This window comes from Danio rerio, chromosome 4 (genome assembly GCF_052040795.2).
Source record: "Danio rerio strain M-AB ecotype USA chromosome 4, GRCz13ab, whole genome shotgun sequence".
Lineage (NCBI taxonomy): Eukaryota > Metazoa > Chordata > Actinopteri > Cypriniformes > Danionidae > Danio > Danio rerio.
In genome coordinates, this window is record NC_141024.2 from 6770592 (window position 1) to 6786049 (window position 15458).

The 15458-nt window shown below is 35.0% G+C and overlaps 1 protein-coding gene across 9 annotated transcripts in view; it reads right to left on the reverse strand.

Moving 5' to 3' along the window:
* Window positions 1–15458, reverse strand: part of mdfic (MyoD family inhibitor domain containing) — a 257224-nt gene that overhangs the window by 186217 nt on the left and 55549 nt on the right. For all 9 annotated transcript variants that reach the window (XM_087245593.2, XM_088649597.1, XM_088649596.1 and 6 more), the window contains one exon: window positions 10755–11048. In XM_087245593.2, coding sequence (XP_087101719.1) covers window positions 10755–11048 — 294 coding nt within the window. The remainder of the gene's footprint in view (window positions 1–10754; window positions 11049–15458) is intronic.

Genomic DNA, 15458 nt, shown 5'->3' on the forward strand with positions numbered 1-15458 from the left:
TATTTCCCAAGTTGACAGATTAAGACGTCATCTAAAAATGTTTTTAAATAAGCCGACAACCAATTTTTTATTTATTTTTTGGTAAAATGTGTGCTAATTTGCAAATATTTATAGCACAAACAGTCTGAACATTGTATTCAAAGACTTTAATTATTTTTATTTTTTGTTGAGCCAGAGATTTATAGATATATTTAAATATATAATCTTTTTTAACCCCATCCTTAAAAAAAGACTGCAACAATCAAAAAAAAAAAAGTAAATAAAATGTTGTATATAATATGCCATATTTTGCATGAACTTTCTGTATGTATGTATGTATGTATGCATGCATGTATATAATCTATCTATAACATTTATAGTAATCTATATTAATAAATTTACAGATTTACATTTTTTTTATATATATAGATTTATATATAAAAACATTACAATTGAAATCAATAGACAATAGCCTCTTTCACACATACAGAACTTTCCGGAAAAATACCGGCAAATTTTTTGGAAAGGTCTATGTGTGAACAGGCCCTTTTTGAAAATACCGGTAAATGCGTTTCGGCTATTTTTCGGAAAAAGAAGTTGTAACATTATTGGTAATTAGCCAGAATGCTGCTCTGTGTAAACGTAAAAAGAAAATTGCTGGAAAGAGCGCGTTCACGTTTACAACGTACTGACAGGAGACATCTACTCCAGCCAATCAGAACATTTAGACGTATTCATATCCATGCTATTTATGAAAATAAAAGCTTTTAAATATTTTTCCAGACACATTTAGCTGCTAGATGTTAGTCAGATCACGCTTCTATGTTCCTTCTTAATGCCAACTGTGTAAAAAATTATCGATAAAATGCTTTAAGCTCTGCTTTCAGTTGCTTGACGCGTGTGCACGTGAAGCAGCCGGTGAATTCATAAACAAAAGCCCGACCCTTTCTATATTTACAAATAACATTGCAGTAGTTTAAAGGTCATTTCTTGTTAACGATGTCAGAATTTACCGGTATTTTGGAATGGATGTGTGAATGGTCTTTTCCCTGAAAAACTCAAGAACGTCCGGGCCTGTATGAACACTGCTTTTTTTTTAATTTACCGGTAAAGTCTTTGTGTAAATTCTCCAGATATTTAACGGTATCACTGTGTGAAAGGGGCTATAGATAATAGTGCATCAAAAGAAAACCTAAAAGTGTATATTGGATGTTTTCGTTAAATTTGTACAAATAACACATTAAAAAGTCAAAAAAGACTCAAATTTTGCATGTATGTATAAAGAAATGGTGTTTTTCCTGCAGTGGCTTGCCTTAAATCATACAAAATTACAGAAAATCTTTATTTTTATATAAAGACCAAATTGATTTAGAACATAATGACTGACATGTAAAACTGTGTGTGTGTGTGTGTGTGTGTGTGTGTGTGTGTGTGTGTGTGTGTGTGTGTGTGTGTGTGTGTGTGTGTGTGTGTGTATGTGTGTGTGTGTGTGTGTGTGTGTGTGTGTGTGTGTGTGTGTGTGTGTGTAGGTGCGCAAGACCAGAACTCAGCAGCGGCGAGAGTGAAAGAGGAATCAGAGAAATTCAAAAGGAACGAATTGCACTTTTGGGTTGATTAGTAGCTTTGTGAATAATGGGGTTATTATCATGCAAAAGCACAGGGTTGGTCACGTAAAGCTGATTAACAGCGTCCAACATTTTCGCCAGCAAATTGGTGCGTTAATGCTGCAGTTTCTCTCAACTCTGATTAACATTTAACCTTTCTCTCGCAGGGCCGCCACATACTATGCCAAATCACTGTTGTTTAGGATGATATGGATATACAGTTTTGCAGGAGCTGTTGAGAGATGTTATAAATAAAATAAAAAATATATTTGTATTTACTACTTGGCTAACCAAACAGTAAAGTAGTCTGTTTGAGGATGTGTTGATTGTAAATATTTTTATCCGTTCATATGTTGAGATATTAAGTAAACATATCGGTCAAGGACATAATGTGGCATTTTGGTGCAATTAATCATCATTCAGCCTAACATATTTATTTGCATAAATATAAAGAAATATACTTATGAGCTGTTCTTATTAAAATACATAAGTGATCACATTGCATTACAGCATTTTAAATGAATAAAATAAATACATAAAGGTCATTTGGACAAGTGGGTAAAACCTAGCAGTTTGTAGGATAGTGGCAAAGTATAAACACAAAAAACAACAATTAATTAGTATATTGGGGCCGTTATTGTGATTATTAAATAGATTGTAATGTCATTAAATGATTCTTGTTTTAAAGAACTACATTTTTGTATAAATAAATCATCATCATGCTGAATTGTAGTTAAATTTCAGTATTTTTTGCCTACTCAGTAAATGTCAAATTAAAAGCACACTATTCTGATGCTTAACTCATTTTTGTCGTCAACCCATATGAAAAAATGATATTTAATATTATTTAAATAATAATTCATAACACTGTTTAGCCATTTGTTGGTAAATAAATACATTTCTTTATTTTTCTTGTTTATTTTACTTTTTTTCTTATCTTTCTTTATTTTTATCTTACTTTATTTTAATTTATTATTTTTCTTTCTTTTCATTCCTTCCATTTCCCTTTTCTGGTTTCACTTTCTTTCTTTTCCTTCCTTCCTTCCTTTCACCTACTTTAATTATGTTCCTTTATCCCACTTTCTTTCTTTCTTTCTTTCTTTACTTCCTTTATTGCTCTTTACTTCCTTCCGTTCTTTCTTCCTTCCTTCCTTCCTTCCTTCCTTCCTTCCTTCCTTCCTTCCTTTCACCTACTTTAATTATCTTCCTTTATCCCACTTTCTCTTTCTTTCTTTCTTTCTTTCTTTCTTTCTTTCTTTCTTTCTTTCTTTCTTTCTTTCTTTACTTCCTTTATTTCTCTTTACTTCCTTCCGTCCTTCCTTCCCTCCTTTCTTCATTTATTTCACTTTCTTTCATTCTCTTCCTTTTTCACTTTCTTTAATTATCTTACTTTATTCCACTTTCTTTCTTTCTTTCTTTCTTTACTTCCTTCATCTCTTTCCTTACTTTCACTTTCTTTATTTCACTTTCTTTCTTTTCCTTCCTTCCTTCCTTCATCGCAAAATCACAAATGTAACTGAAATAAATTACCAAATAAATTTATTATGAGCAGGATTCTTACACAAACAATATGGATATTAAGTAAAAATATTGGCACTTGCAAAATTTACAAAGTAATGTGCATTATAGATTTTCTTAAATAATAAAATCAAATAAATACTAAATGCTAAAACTTCAATAAGCTGCATGGTGCACATAAACAGTGCCGTAGAGCATAACAGTGAACCCCTACCAGCCCGGACGAGCGGCTCGGACCTCTAATCAACACTAGAACCCAAACCGCAGTGCATTGGAAAAAAAAAAAAAAAAAATCACAGCGATGTGATGTGTATCGTTATCAGTCTAAACGTGAATTTGCATGGCTTTCATCAGTCCGTGGTGAGCTGTCAGAGAGAGAGAGAGAGAGAGAGAGAGAGAGAGTAAGAGAAAGTAAGAGAGAGAGCAAGGACTGGGCCTGAAGACCACTGGATGTTCATGTTTGTTTGATCAAAGTGATTTTTTTGTAGGCGGTGGAGCTGACCAGCGGTGGTGCTGTGCAGCCTGGACAGTGTTTGAACATGAAACAAGTTTGCATGCAGGCCCACCAAAGGCTTAAAACTCCAGCTTTTCTGAAAGGTCAAACAGACGCACTTTCAGATTCTGCAGTGGAGACTTTTTACGAACTGTTGATTCATCTGCAATATAAATTAACTTGGTGAAATGAAAAAAAAAAGTTCATCGATTAACAGTTGCTCATATCTTGTAATTCACAAGCGTTTTGAATCAAAGTGCATTATAGAACCTCGACCCATTAACGTTTTAGTAATTTTTATTTAGATTATGCAAATTTTGGTACAAAACTGATGTTATTTGTTTTGTAAACTTAAATAAAATGTCTATTAATTAACAGTTTCTCCTATGATGTGATTCATGGGTGTGTGTTTTTTTGTACTTAAGAGCATTATGGGACCTTGACCTATTAACGCTTCAGTCAAATTATTTTATTTTTGTCCTGGCTGGTCATGAACATTATGGTACAAAAACTAGGTAATGTTATTTGTTGTTAAACTGAAATAAAAATGTCCACTGATCAACAGCTGCTCACATCTTGATTCACGGGCATTTTTTGATTTATTTACACATAAGTGTATTATGGGACCTTGACTTTTATAAACATTTTCTGTCAAATTATTTTATTTTTGTCTGGGTTGGTCATGCAAAAACTAGGTGAATGTCATTTTTTGTTCATTCATTAACAGTTGCCCATGTCTTGTGATTCATTTGTTTCTGCTTTCTAAGTGAATTATGTGGGATCTTGACTTTTTTTTTTTTGTCAAATTATTAAATTTTTTTCTGGGTTGGTCATGAAAATTATGGTACAAAATCTTATGTTATTTGTTATTAAACTGATTTAGTTCCACATACAGCAATGAATGAAAATTAAGACACCACATATCTCTGGATTTACAATTTATGTTTAAGTAAAAAAAATACTTTAAAAAACTATGTAAACTGATGACTTTGACCTAATTTATTTCCAAAACTTCCAGGATTTCAAGTAAAACTTTTAAGTAAAAATATTTTTTAAGTAAAAATATTGGCACTTGCAAAATATACAAAGTAATGAGCATTATATGCACGTTTTAAATAATAAAATCAAATAAATACTAATCTCATATGTCTGGATTTACAATTTATAAATGTGTAAGTAAAAAAAAACTTTTAAAAAATCTGTAAACTAATGACTTTGGCCTAATTTATTTACAAAACTTGCAGGATTTCAAGAAAAACTTAAGTAAAAATATTGAGTAAATATTTAGTAAAAATTGTCATTTACAGTATATATTTCTTCAGATAAAAAAATAAGAAAATAAGAAAAATTATGCTGCCATGTTTTTATACTTATTTACATTCATTTTAGTCAACATAATAGCTATGTTTAAACTTTAAAAGAGTTCATAAAATCAATATTCATAACACTTTTGTTTTTAATTTGGAAGAAATGCTATCAGATGTTAAATACAATGAAACAAACATATACATACCACCAACTCCAACCTTATAAATCCAGCAAATTCAAAGAAAATATAGGTAAACTAAATATTCCATTTTCAAGTCTCTTCATTATTTCCAATAGCTTCACGTTATTCCTAAAACAACAAATTGTTTAAATCTACTAAACATGTTAATAAAAGTCCATTTAATTTTAGTTAAATCACAAGCTACAGGCAACCACCAATTATTATATATTTATACAGTGTCCTAGATAGGATTCAATGATTTGATTTGAGCCATCCTATTAAACAAGTATGAAAAAAAACAAACCACACGTGTCCATACCGATTCTCTCGCTCTGTTTTCCTCGTCCGTTTTTTTAACTAACAATTTCTTTCTAGAAACGGATTTAAAAGCTACAGTACATAATAAATTCCCTTGGATGTATAATTTATCAGCAGCGATTAGTGTGAATCTTAAGGAATGAGAGTCTGTGTAATGTACACAGGAGACGGCCTGCCTTATCTCTGCAGCAAAACCGACGTCGGCCCAATGAGAGGGTTCATGTTTAATGTCAGCCCGAGCGGAGGATGCCCAGATTTCGTGAGGCCAAAAAAACAGCCCCAGTGCCTCGGAGGAAATGGTTTGAGACATCTGGAAAACTCCAAAGGCTAACATCAAAAAGAGAGGCAGCGTGACATAAAACAAGCTGGAAGAGTCGCGGACCGGGAACGTTCAAAATGAAGAAAGACTGACTGCTGCATGAGTTGCACACGGCGGCTTTAGAGACCAAAAGAAAAGATGAAATGGAGAAAAAAAAAGAGAGCGAGAGATACATAGCGAGCAGTTAATTTGCAGTCAATAAGCAAGTGAGCACTGTAAACTTCGAGAAGGAGAGCTGCGCATACGCTAGGGAAGCTGCGAAGATGGGAAAAACATGGCATTACGATGCACCGCTAATGACCGCGCTAGCTTTCCGCGAACATCCCGCAGACTTAATTGAATTTGTCAGAGGGATTTTCGATGACTGCGTGCTTGCAACACAACACAATCACAAACACGCCATCACTCAAGGTCCTAACCCGCCCGCAAAGGAACAAAAGATCTCTCAATTAGTTGATTTTTTTTTCTGCTGGGGTTGCTGTTATCGCAGCCAGCGACGGCAGCCAAGAACACAAGGAATCGCAATCCCTTGAGCAGAGATCTTGTAAAGCTTTATTCTTCGCCTTCCCAGGCTGTTTAGAGGCTAATTTCACAGGCAAACAGATTATGGTAATCCGTGTAAACATTAAAACACAACAGCTTGCCGTTTTCCAGGGGGAAATTACTACTTGAGAGGGAACATATTGATTCAAAACACACTTCTACAAATAACACGTGCATGAACACAAGCTGTAATGAGACAGACTTATTGAACTGTTCACCCCCCAGCCTCTCCAATTAAGATGTGAAAACTATGATGCTTTTTAGGATGTACATTTCTGGTAGATCCATATGGAGATTATGGAGCATGGAGCGTTAGTTACACGCATCTCACACTAGGCTTCTACTGTACTTCAGGAATCGCTTGATAGTGATAAATTATGATGATGATAAAGTATTGAAACTTTCCAGTGTTGGCAGACTCGCACACTTTCCTGCCTGTTCACACACACACACTGTTTACTAAATATTAAATATATAAAAATAAATAAAATAAATGAATAAATAAATGCACAGCTATCATCTGAATTAAATTTATATTAATATTGTCCAAAATAATCTAGGATTGCATTTACTTAAGTAAACTGTAGCTTTTAATTATTTACTATAACCCAAAGGCTACAAAAAAAAAGAAAAAATACAGAATTAAATACTAAACGGGACAAATTAAAGTACATAAATCACTAAATAAGTATTATACATAAATTGTGGTTAATATATATGAACCAAAGTATATAAATAAATACAAACTTAAATCAAAAAATAATTAAAATATGTTATTAAATACAAAACAGGACAAATCAAATATAAGTTATAGCAAATAACTATGAACATAAGACTATAAATAAACAAATGAATTAAGAAATAATTGAATAAACATGAATATATTAAAATAAAATAGAAAATTAAAAATTGAAAAAAAAAACACTTGTTTTACACAATTACTTTAGAAAATAATTTGTTCAATAAACACATATTAAAAGACAGTCTTACAAGAACCAGCTAATATACTAAATACCAACCATATAAAAATTAATTAAAATATAAAATTCATATATTTAAATCTAGATTATAACAGATGAATGAATTAAGTAAATCAATAAACAAATTAAACCATAAAATATAGCATTTTAATAATATAATGTTTATTTAAATTGGTCCAATTAGTCAGATTTTATAAAGTATTGTTAATAACTATAAACCAGACTATAAATACACAAATTAATTAAAGGGAAAAATTAATAAACGAAGATATTAAAATACAAAAGACAATTAAGGAAGAGTAAGACGAAAACAGTTGTACTCAAATACTTCAAAATTTAATTTGTTCAATAAATACATATTAAAGACGGTTGTACAAAAACAGCTAATATAGTAAATGCCAAACATATAAAATTTACTTAATATAAAAATAATATATTTAAACCTAGATTATATCAAATTAATTAATTAAAAGTAAATCAACAAACACATTAAACATTAAAATATAGCATTTTAATAATATAATGTTTTTTTTTTATTAGGTCAATTAGTCAGATATTTTGATGACTTATAGCGTTATTGCCCACTGTAAGTCAAATGTTTGTATATCATTTTTGCACATTAAAAAATAAATTTGACCTCACACGTTGTGAATTGTAATGACACACTGCCTCCGAAACGTTCATCCTTCATAAAAAAATTTTTTCAACCGGGTTCAATTGTTTCAGCTTTTCGCATCCGAAAAAGCATTTTGAGAGGTGTTTTGATAGTTCAGAGCCACCTTACAAGCAAAAAGCTAAATACAGAATGCCGTCATTTGAGCTACAGATAACTTCATGACAAACACAGTGCATAAAATAAAGACAGGACTGGATTAGTGATTGGCACACCTCTCCCTGCTGTTGCTTGGTGTGTGTGTCCATATATATATATGACCGTCTATTATAATGTCAATAGGCACTGCCAGTCTCTATTTGGGATTTGTTTACCAACAAATCAAAGTATGTGTATCACAAGCAATGTATCAAAATTCTACTGATTTCCTGAAATAAACTTTAGAACTTCATTTCGGGATAATCCAGCGCAGCTCTTTGATAACGAGCTGAACTCCCCTTCCTCTCTATGTAGGCTAGTATTAAATTACCACGATGTTTCTATTTCTACTTTAGAGAAAAGAGGAGAACAAAGTATCACTGCTTGAACTTACTTTGAAATGTAAAGGATTGATTAGTGTCAAGGTTTGTTTATATGACGAATATTTTGCATAGGAATACAAAAAAACAAACATACGAACATTTCGGACTTCAGTGTGCAAAGACCTGAAAGGTAAACAAAAGAAATGAAAATAATAAATAAAATTAACGCAAATGAATAAACAAAATAAAAATGTATACAGGTCCACCATAACTACCATAAGCACAAAGTCGAAATCCTCAAGCCATTCAATTACATTTCTAAACCCAATTGAGCCAAGCGCAGTCACTAGTGGAATCCCAAGACAGTGACAGTCACAATTCCCAATTTATGCCTTCTAATTCAGCCGAACGCCGTGTCTAACGAAACACACAAACTGCTTGACAGGGAATCTGAAGTGCTCAGCAGGTGCAAGACTCTCCCTGATTTAAAAGGGTTATGGTATCAGACAAGCATGATTGAACATCTCGCAGTAAAGAAAGCGCAATGCATGATCCAGGAAAGCAGCGGCGGTACACAGACGAGAGAGAGAAAGAGACGCTCTTAATGAGAGGACACTGTGAGAGAGGGCAGCGATGGCCCCTGCTGAGGTGGGGTTGACACATGGCAGACCCCCCGCTCTCGCCAGTCTTGTTAAAAGGTCACACCTTGGTGACCATTACTAATGCACCAGCGATCTCCTTCATTACTGCATTCTCCTTACCATCACACCTGACAAAGTGCAAGCTGCTTTTTTCAGCTCGGCCTTCTGTTTTTCCTTCCCATTTGCGAGACAATACAACACCGCGGAAATAAAGAGATCAGTCAGATGGGCTTTATGAAAGATGAAGGAAAGCAGTGCATTCGGAGGAAAGTCGCAGATTAGTTGGGGTTAAAGTGTAGAGAGCCGGACAGCATGGAAGAATAGAGGAAGGGGTCTCAATTATAAATGTGACGTAAGCATATAAACGGGGGTGGAATAGTGCGCTCCCACAGAAAAACTTAAACTTAATAGGAGAATGTGCACAGCTTTAAGTAAATCGAGTTAACATAAAGGTCCCTTGAAGCAGTTTTTTGTTCGAAGTTTGACGTAACCGCAAAAATAAATAGAAGGTGGGACATAGAATAGCTCCTTCTCTTTACAAAAAACAGCTAATAGCGTTTCGTTTTTAATCACAGCTCAGCCAGTGAGAGTGGTTGAGTGCAAATGAGTCTTAAAGGGGGTGGAGCATGTCAGATACTACAAAGCATTTGATTGGTCAGAAGAAGGAAATTGGTTCCATGAAGAAAATTTTTGATCCATTTAGGTGGAAATGACAAACTGCAAGTTTTGGATGTTTATATCAGTTTTATATTAATTTTGGCATTGTTTTGAATCACGCTACCTAATAAATACCCTTAAAACTAAAATCTAAATTTTTTTATATAAATATTTTTAATTTCACGAAACCTTTAACTTAAATATTCACTTGATTGGCCACTTTATAGCATCATATAAGCCATACTCATTAATAAACAGATACTTATTCTCCATGCTTTTAGGTAGGGATGTTCAGATTGGGTCTCGTGAGCTGAAATCAGGCCCGATTACACTGGCCCGATTCAGACTCGATCGGAATTGGACATTACCTAAAGATCAGGACTCAAATATTTATGTATATTCTTATTATCATTTAACACATATATAGTGTTGCAAAGGCACAGAGTTAGACCTCTTTCCTGACTTCACACAGAAACACCAATGCATGCGGCATGACATCACTTTGTTGCAGAGATGTTATTGGTTGAATGCCAGCAAAGTAGAACACAGAAGCAGCTTGAAGGGGAAAGCGAGAGTATGTCTGCGGTCTGGAGGTATTATAAAGTTGATGGCGACAACATGGCCAGAGCAAACTGTAAGATATGTAAACTTGGGATTGCCATCTGAGTATTTTAAGTTTCGGTGTTTGTTTTTATATTAGATTGTTTTTATATTTACTGCTGCACTGAAGTTTAAAATTGAAGAATTTATGTTAATTATTACTTGATGGTTCAAGCTACCTCACAGAAGGGTTAGGTTGTTGAATGTTAAAATAAGGTGAATGAAATAAAAAATAAGGAACATCCTGGATCTGTTTCTTAACTTCTCTTTATTCTTTTTATGTGATATAGAAGCATCAGATCGGGTTTCGATATGTAGATACCCAAATCAAATGACTCGGACTCGAGGGCAAAAAAAATCAGATCAGGACATTCTTTTAGGTATGTTTCTATGCAAACATTTTATAAATGAGACCCCAGATCTTTAAGCACGCATGCATGTTTTTGTGTGATTGTATGCTTGTGTGTGATGATATGTACCCTCTGGAGTGGAGCCAGGTTTATGGGAACCCGTAGAGCTGCTTTTGCTCCTCCTGCTGCTGTCGCTGTTGACCGACAGGCTGGAGCGAAGCTTTTTCTGCACACGGTGAGAGACAGGTGATGGGAGCTTCCTGGGTTCTGAAGTGTGGATAGATGGGGGAGGCTGTGTGACCCCACGGGGTGTGCCATGGCCGTTGCTTAGCACCATGTGTAGGCCATTCTGTTGCCTGGAAGCCTCTGCATCGACAGGATGCTGCAGAGATGTTGCTGGCTGGGGCAAAGGCTGAGGCTGAGCTGTAAAAAAAGAGACACAGATCAGTAATTGTATGAGAATAGCTCTACACTAAATCAATAGATGGCTTTTATGATCATTTAAAATCTGAAAGAAAAAAAAACATTTTGTAAAACATTATTTAAAAGCTTATGTAAATTATAAAAATAAACTAAAAATGTGTATTTAACAAATATATAAAAGGTTTACACAAGACCATCAAAGGTTCTATCATGGCAATTAAACTATACTGTATATTCTGGAATCCATTCCAATCCATGGGTGGAGCTAAACTGAACTGGCACACTGGAACCTGAATTGGCACACTTCAATGCAACACTGGAGGAATTTTCGACACAGCAAAAATGTTATTGTAGTATTTTCAGAATGAGTTCTACTATTTACAGGGTTGCCTTATTTATTCCTTAAAAAAAAAAGAGGTCTGACTTCAAAGGTTTTCAGTATGGATGCAATGAAATCAATATTCTGAGTCAAAACCAAAATGGGATTGTTTTTAATTGACATTAAAAACCTGGGTGAAAATTCAGGATGCATGTAACCCCTTTAACCCCTTCAGGATGAATAAGTCCCTTTAAATCAAATCAAGTAATAAATTTCACTCGGTGGCCATCTTTGAAACGCCTCTCAGACAGTATGCTCTGTCATCTGTCAGAATGGGGAACAGAAAATTCTCCAAACCTGTTTGCCAAGCTTACGATTACATAACATACTTGCAATCACCAATAAAATTAAACAACCTTCTCATAAGTTTCATTTTTAAACGTTTTAATCAAACAAAATCACTGTTTTTTTTGGTAGCCCGAACTAATGTGCATATGCACTCGAAAGAACAGAGATCACGACACCAAACTCATTTATAGCCGTTCTACACATTATCATCTTCTGGATAATGCTTCAACTGATCACGCTGCTCCTCCGAAATAATACACAACTTGACAGCGACTTTTTGTTTACAAGTTTGTGGGCGTTTGAGTAGCTGCTGTCAGTCATGTAATGTGCATTTGACAGGACGAACTGCACCTCGCGTTCGTTTCATACAAATTACAATTATTTCAAAGTGCACTTGGTTCATTTGAAAAGTAGAGTCTTGAAGCTTTATGTGGATATATTTTCCATGTCTGTAAAGCAAGTATTTACAAGAGATTCCAGTGTGTTTGTTGATCACCAAACTGTCGTAAAAGCTCACATCTGATCCGAGCTTCTCCCTAGAGAAATGTCAGTCTATAGCAATCGATGATTGGCTCCTGTAATAGTAGACGAAGCTTCATTGACATACTGACCATTACACTTTTCCACCTTTTAAATCTATACAAGTGTGACGTCTTGTGTATTCTACAGTTTTTGGCTTAACTGAACACTTGAAGCTTAAAATACTTAATGTAATAAATAATTATTAAAAAGTAATATTGCAAGACTTTTAAATTTAACTCAAATTATACTGCTTTTAAAATCACAAGCCAATAAAATGACCAGTCAAGTGGAAACATTTATATATTATTAATTATTGTATATATTAATAATACATTTTAATATGCATTCTAAACATTTCTACTTCTGCTGAGATTTACAGTTGTTAGATTCACAATATGACAAGTCATCTAGTCCTCCCAAAAGACATGGAAGCACTGTGATTCATGAATGCAACCGGCGCTGAGAACTTGCAGTGTTCATGCACATCACACACATGAGGTATGTGTGGCCTGAACCTAGAGACTGATGCAAAAATAGTAATGGCAAAGTGAGTAAGTGACACTAGCTGGGAGTTTTTATGCATTCTCCTTCAGGAAATGCACCTCATGTTTATTGGGCTCCTTTGAATTATTCATCATCTTTCAGAATTTCCTGGATTTTTTCTTGCCTTCATACAACAACCTCTGCATTTTGTCTGGTGTGTGGTAAGGCACAAACATATGATCTTCTAAGAAAGCCAGTGAAATGAGTTCTCTCTTAATTACTTTTTTTTCTTTAGGTGGGAGGTCCAATCTGACTGTGCCATTATTGTTAACAAGAGAAGGAAACCAGTCGGCCTCTTTATAACAACATATCACCCTGGGAAGACGCTGACGGGAATGTAAAATAACACAATTAAAAACAGGCCATGGCAGCCTCATCAGCCAGCTGTCCATCTGCATGTACACTCCATCCAGCAAACAGGAGCGCTCGCACTCTCAAGCACATGTAGGGACTCAACAGGAGATGCTCTAAGGGCTATCAATAGGCTTAATTTAATTATCATTCAGTTTATTTAAGAATATTTTATAAACTGTACACAAGTTGTAGAGCTGGTCACTATAGAACTATAGAAGAATTGTTTTTAGTAGTAAAATCAGAATAATTCCATCATTTAATTAATGAAACTATTTTAGCTCTGACTTTTTTTGTATTTTTAAAGCACACATTATCTACTGAATGCATTGATAACACCGTATGAATGCTCCACTAAACCTTTTTTTTGTGAGTGTTTTAACCATTCAAATTATCATAAAGAAAACACTGAAGTCTTCTCAACCCCTCACTCACATAATCCCTGGCTATTTCAACATGTAATGTAATTCAGTGAAACACTGTGATCATAGTGTATACAAAATTATCCCAACTTTGAACTAATTCCAAACAGAGTCATAAGTTAATGTTGTAAAATTACATACATATTGCAAACAAACAAATCGCAATTTGTTTTTCCAATATCATATTAATACTTAAGTCAGTAATCTGTTTTATTTATTAAATGGCATTTTGCTCTTATTCAACAACTCTTCAATGTCACTACTTGTGTACTAAGCTTTCAGAAATGTATACAAGCAACAACAGTTATTAGAAAGCAATAATTTATTAAATGATGTTTGTACGTCAGGTCAGTCCACCCGGATCAGCCCAAACGTTAAGTGTATTGCTCTAGGGCACAGCAGTGCTGGTTTATAGATCCTTCTGTTGTAACATCTTGAACCAGACCTGATCTTTAACCACAACATTACATTACCTTTGGCTTTGCCAGACTGCCTCAAAAGCAGCCCAGTAAAGGAACGCATCGCACATGCATCTTGCAACACATTGCCAGAACAACAGACAAGAGGATGTTGTGGGCATCTGGTGCGCACTGATAGGATCACACGTGCCCGACGAAAGCCCAAAGGCCAAAGCAACCCAAAAGAAAAGTTCCCCCCTTAATGAAATATAAATGCTGCCTTCAACCCAAGGTATGATATGTAATAAAAATTGAATAAGCGCACTAAGCGCAAAAACAAGCATTGTCTCGCAAACGGTGATTGTACACAAACTGACAGGCTGCATTAAAACACCATGTTATGGTGCGGAAGGAAGGGAGGGAGGGGGAAAAAAAAGAAAACAGTCCAAATTGGTCTTCTAACCGCTCTGCTTCCAACATATCAACAACTGTTGAGAGTGTACATTTGTAGTTGAATAATACATGGTATTCCTCTACACACTCTGTCAAACACATCACAGGCAAACAGGGGGTGAGTGCTTCTTGACTGTCTAAGCAGCATCCCAATTTGGTCCCCTGGATCTGACAGCCTCAAATATCCTGGGAGCATTTTTAAAAGGCCAGTGTTTGATGGATTCATGAAGAACACACAAATATAATTGCCATTTGTCACCGCGTGTTCGGCGTACGCCCTACGCGGGGACGGCGAGCCGGGACACCCAGGAGAGACGCCGCGCCACCGTGGTGGCGTCGCTTTCTATGTAAAACTGTGGATAAACACCCCTTTTGCCTTGGTGTCACAGAAAATAGCTCCGCTGGAAGAATTCGAAATTGTACCCCAAAGACGTGGAAGCAGAGCATGGCGGACCTCCCAAGAACGAATATGTATGAACGTCAACGGCGTGGAGCGGCATAAACAAGACGGTGAAAATTCGGTCAAGCAGGAGGGATGTCGGAAAGGAGGTGAGACGGGCCAGGATGTTCTCTCATTTGCGCTTCTCTCTATGGAGACTGAAAGGTAAAGAGAGAAAGAAAAAATAGAAAAGTAGGTCCCTTTATTTTTGCGGCTCCAGGCCTTTTAATATTTCATCCGGAGAGTGGAGCTGTTTGCTGTGCCCCATTAGGACACCCATCAAACGGAACATACATTAATTCACTTGTCAACTCATGTCATGCAGCTAAACAGCCCCCATCCATTTCTTATCATCATCTGCTAATGGATAACAATCATTACCTGTACAAAAGAGTTGGCCAGCGAAAAAAAAAAAAAAAGCAAAGTACGACTGGCCGACGATGAGAATGTGAGGGTCAAAAAAACAGCAGAAGTTCAACTGATTACATTTGTGAAAAATTTTCTTTAAACGGTGTGAATTTTGATTTCCTTCATGTTTCCTTTGAATGGGTTGACTGAAGGTACAACTTTCAACAAGAATAATAAGCAATTCTTGGAGGCTAAATTGATTGACAA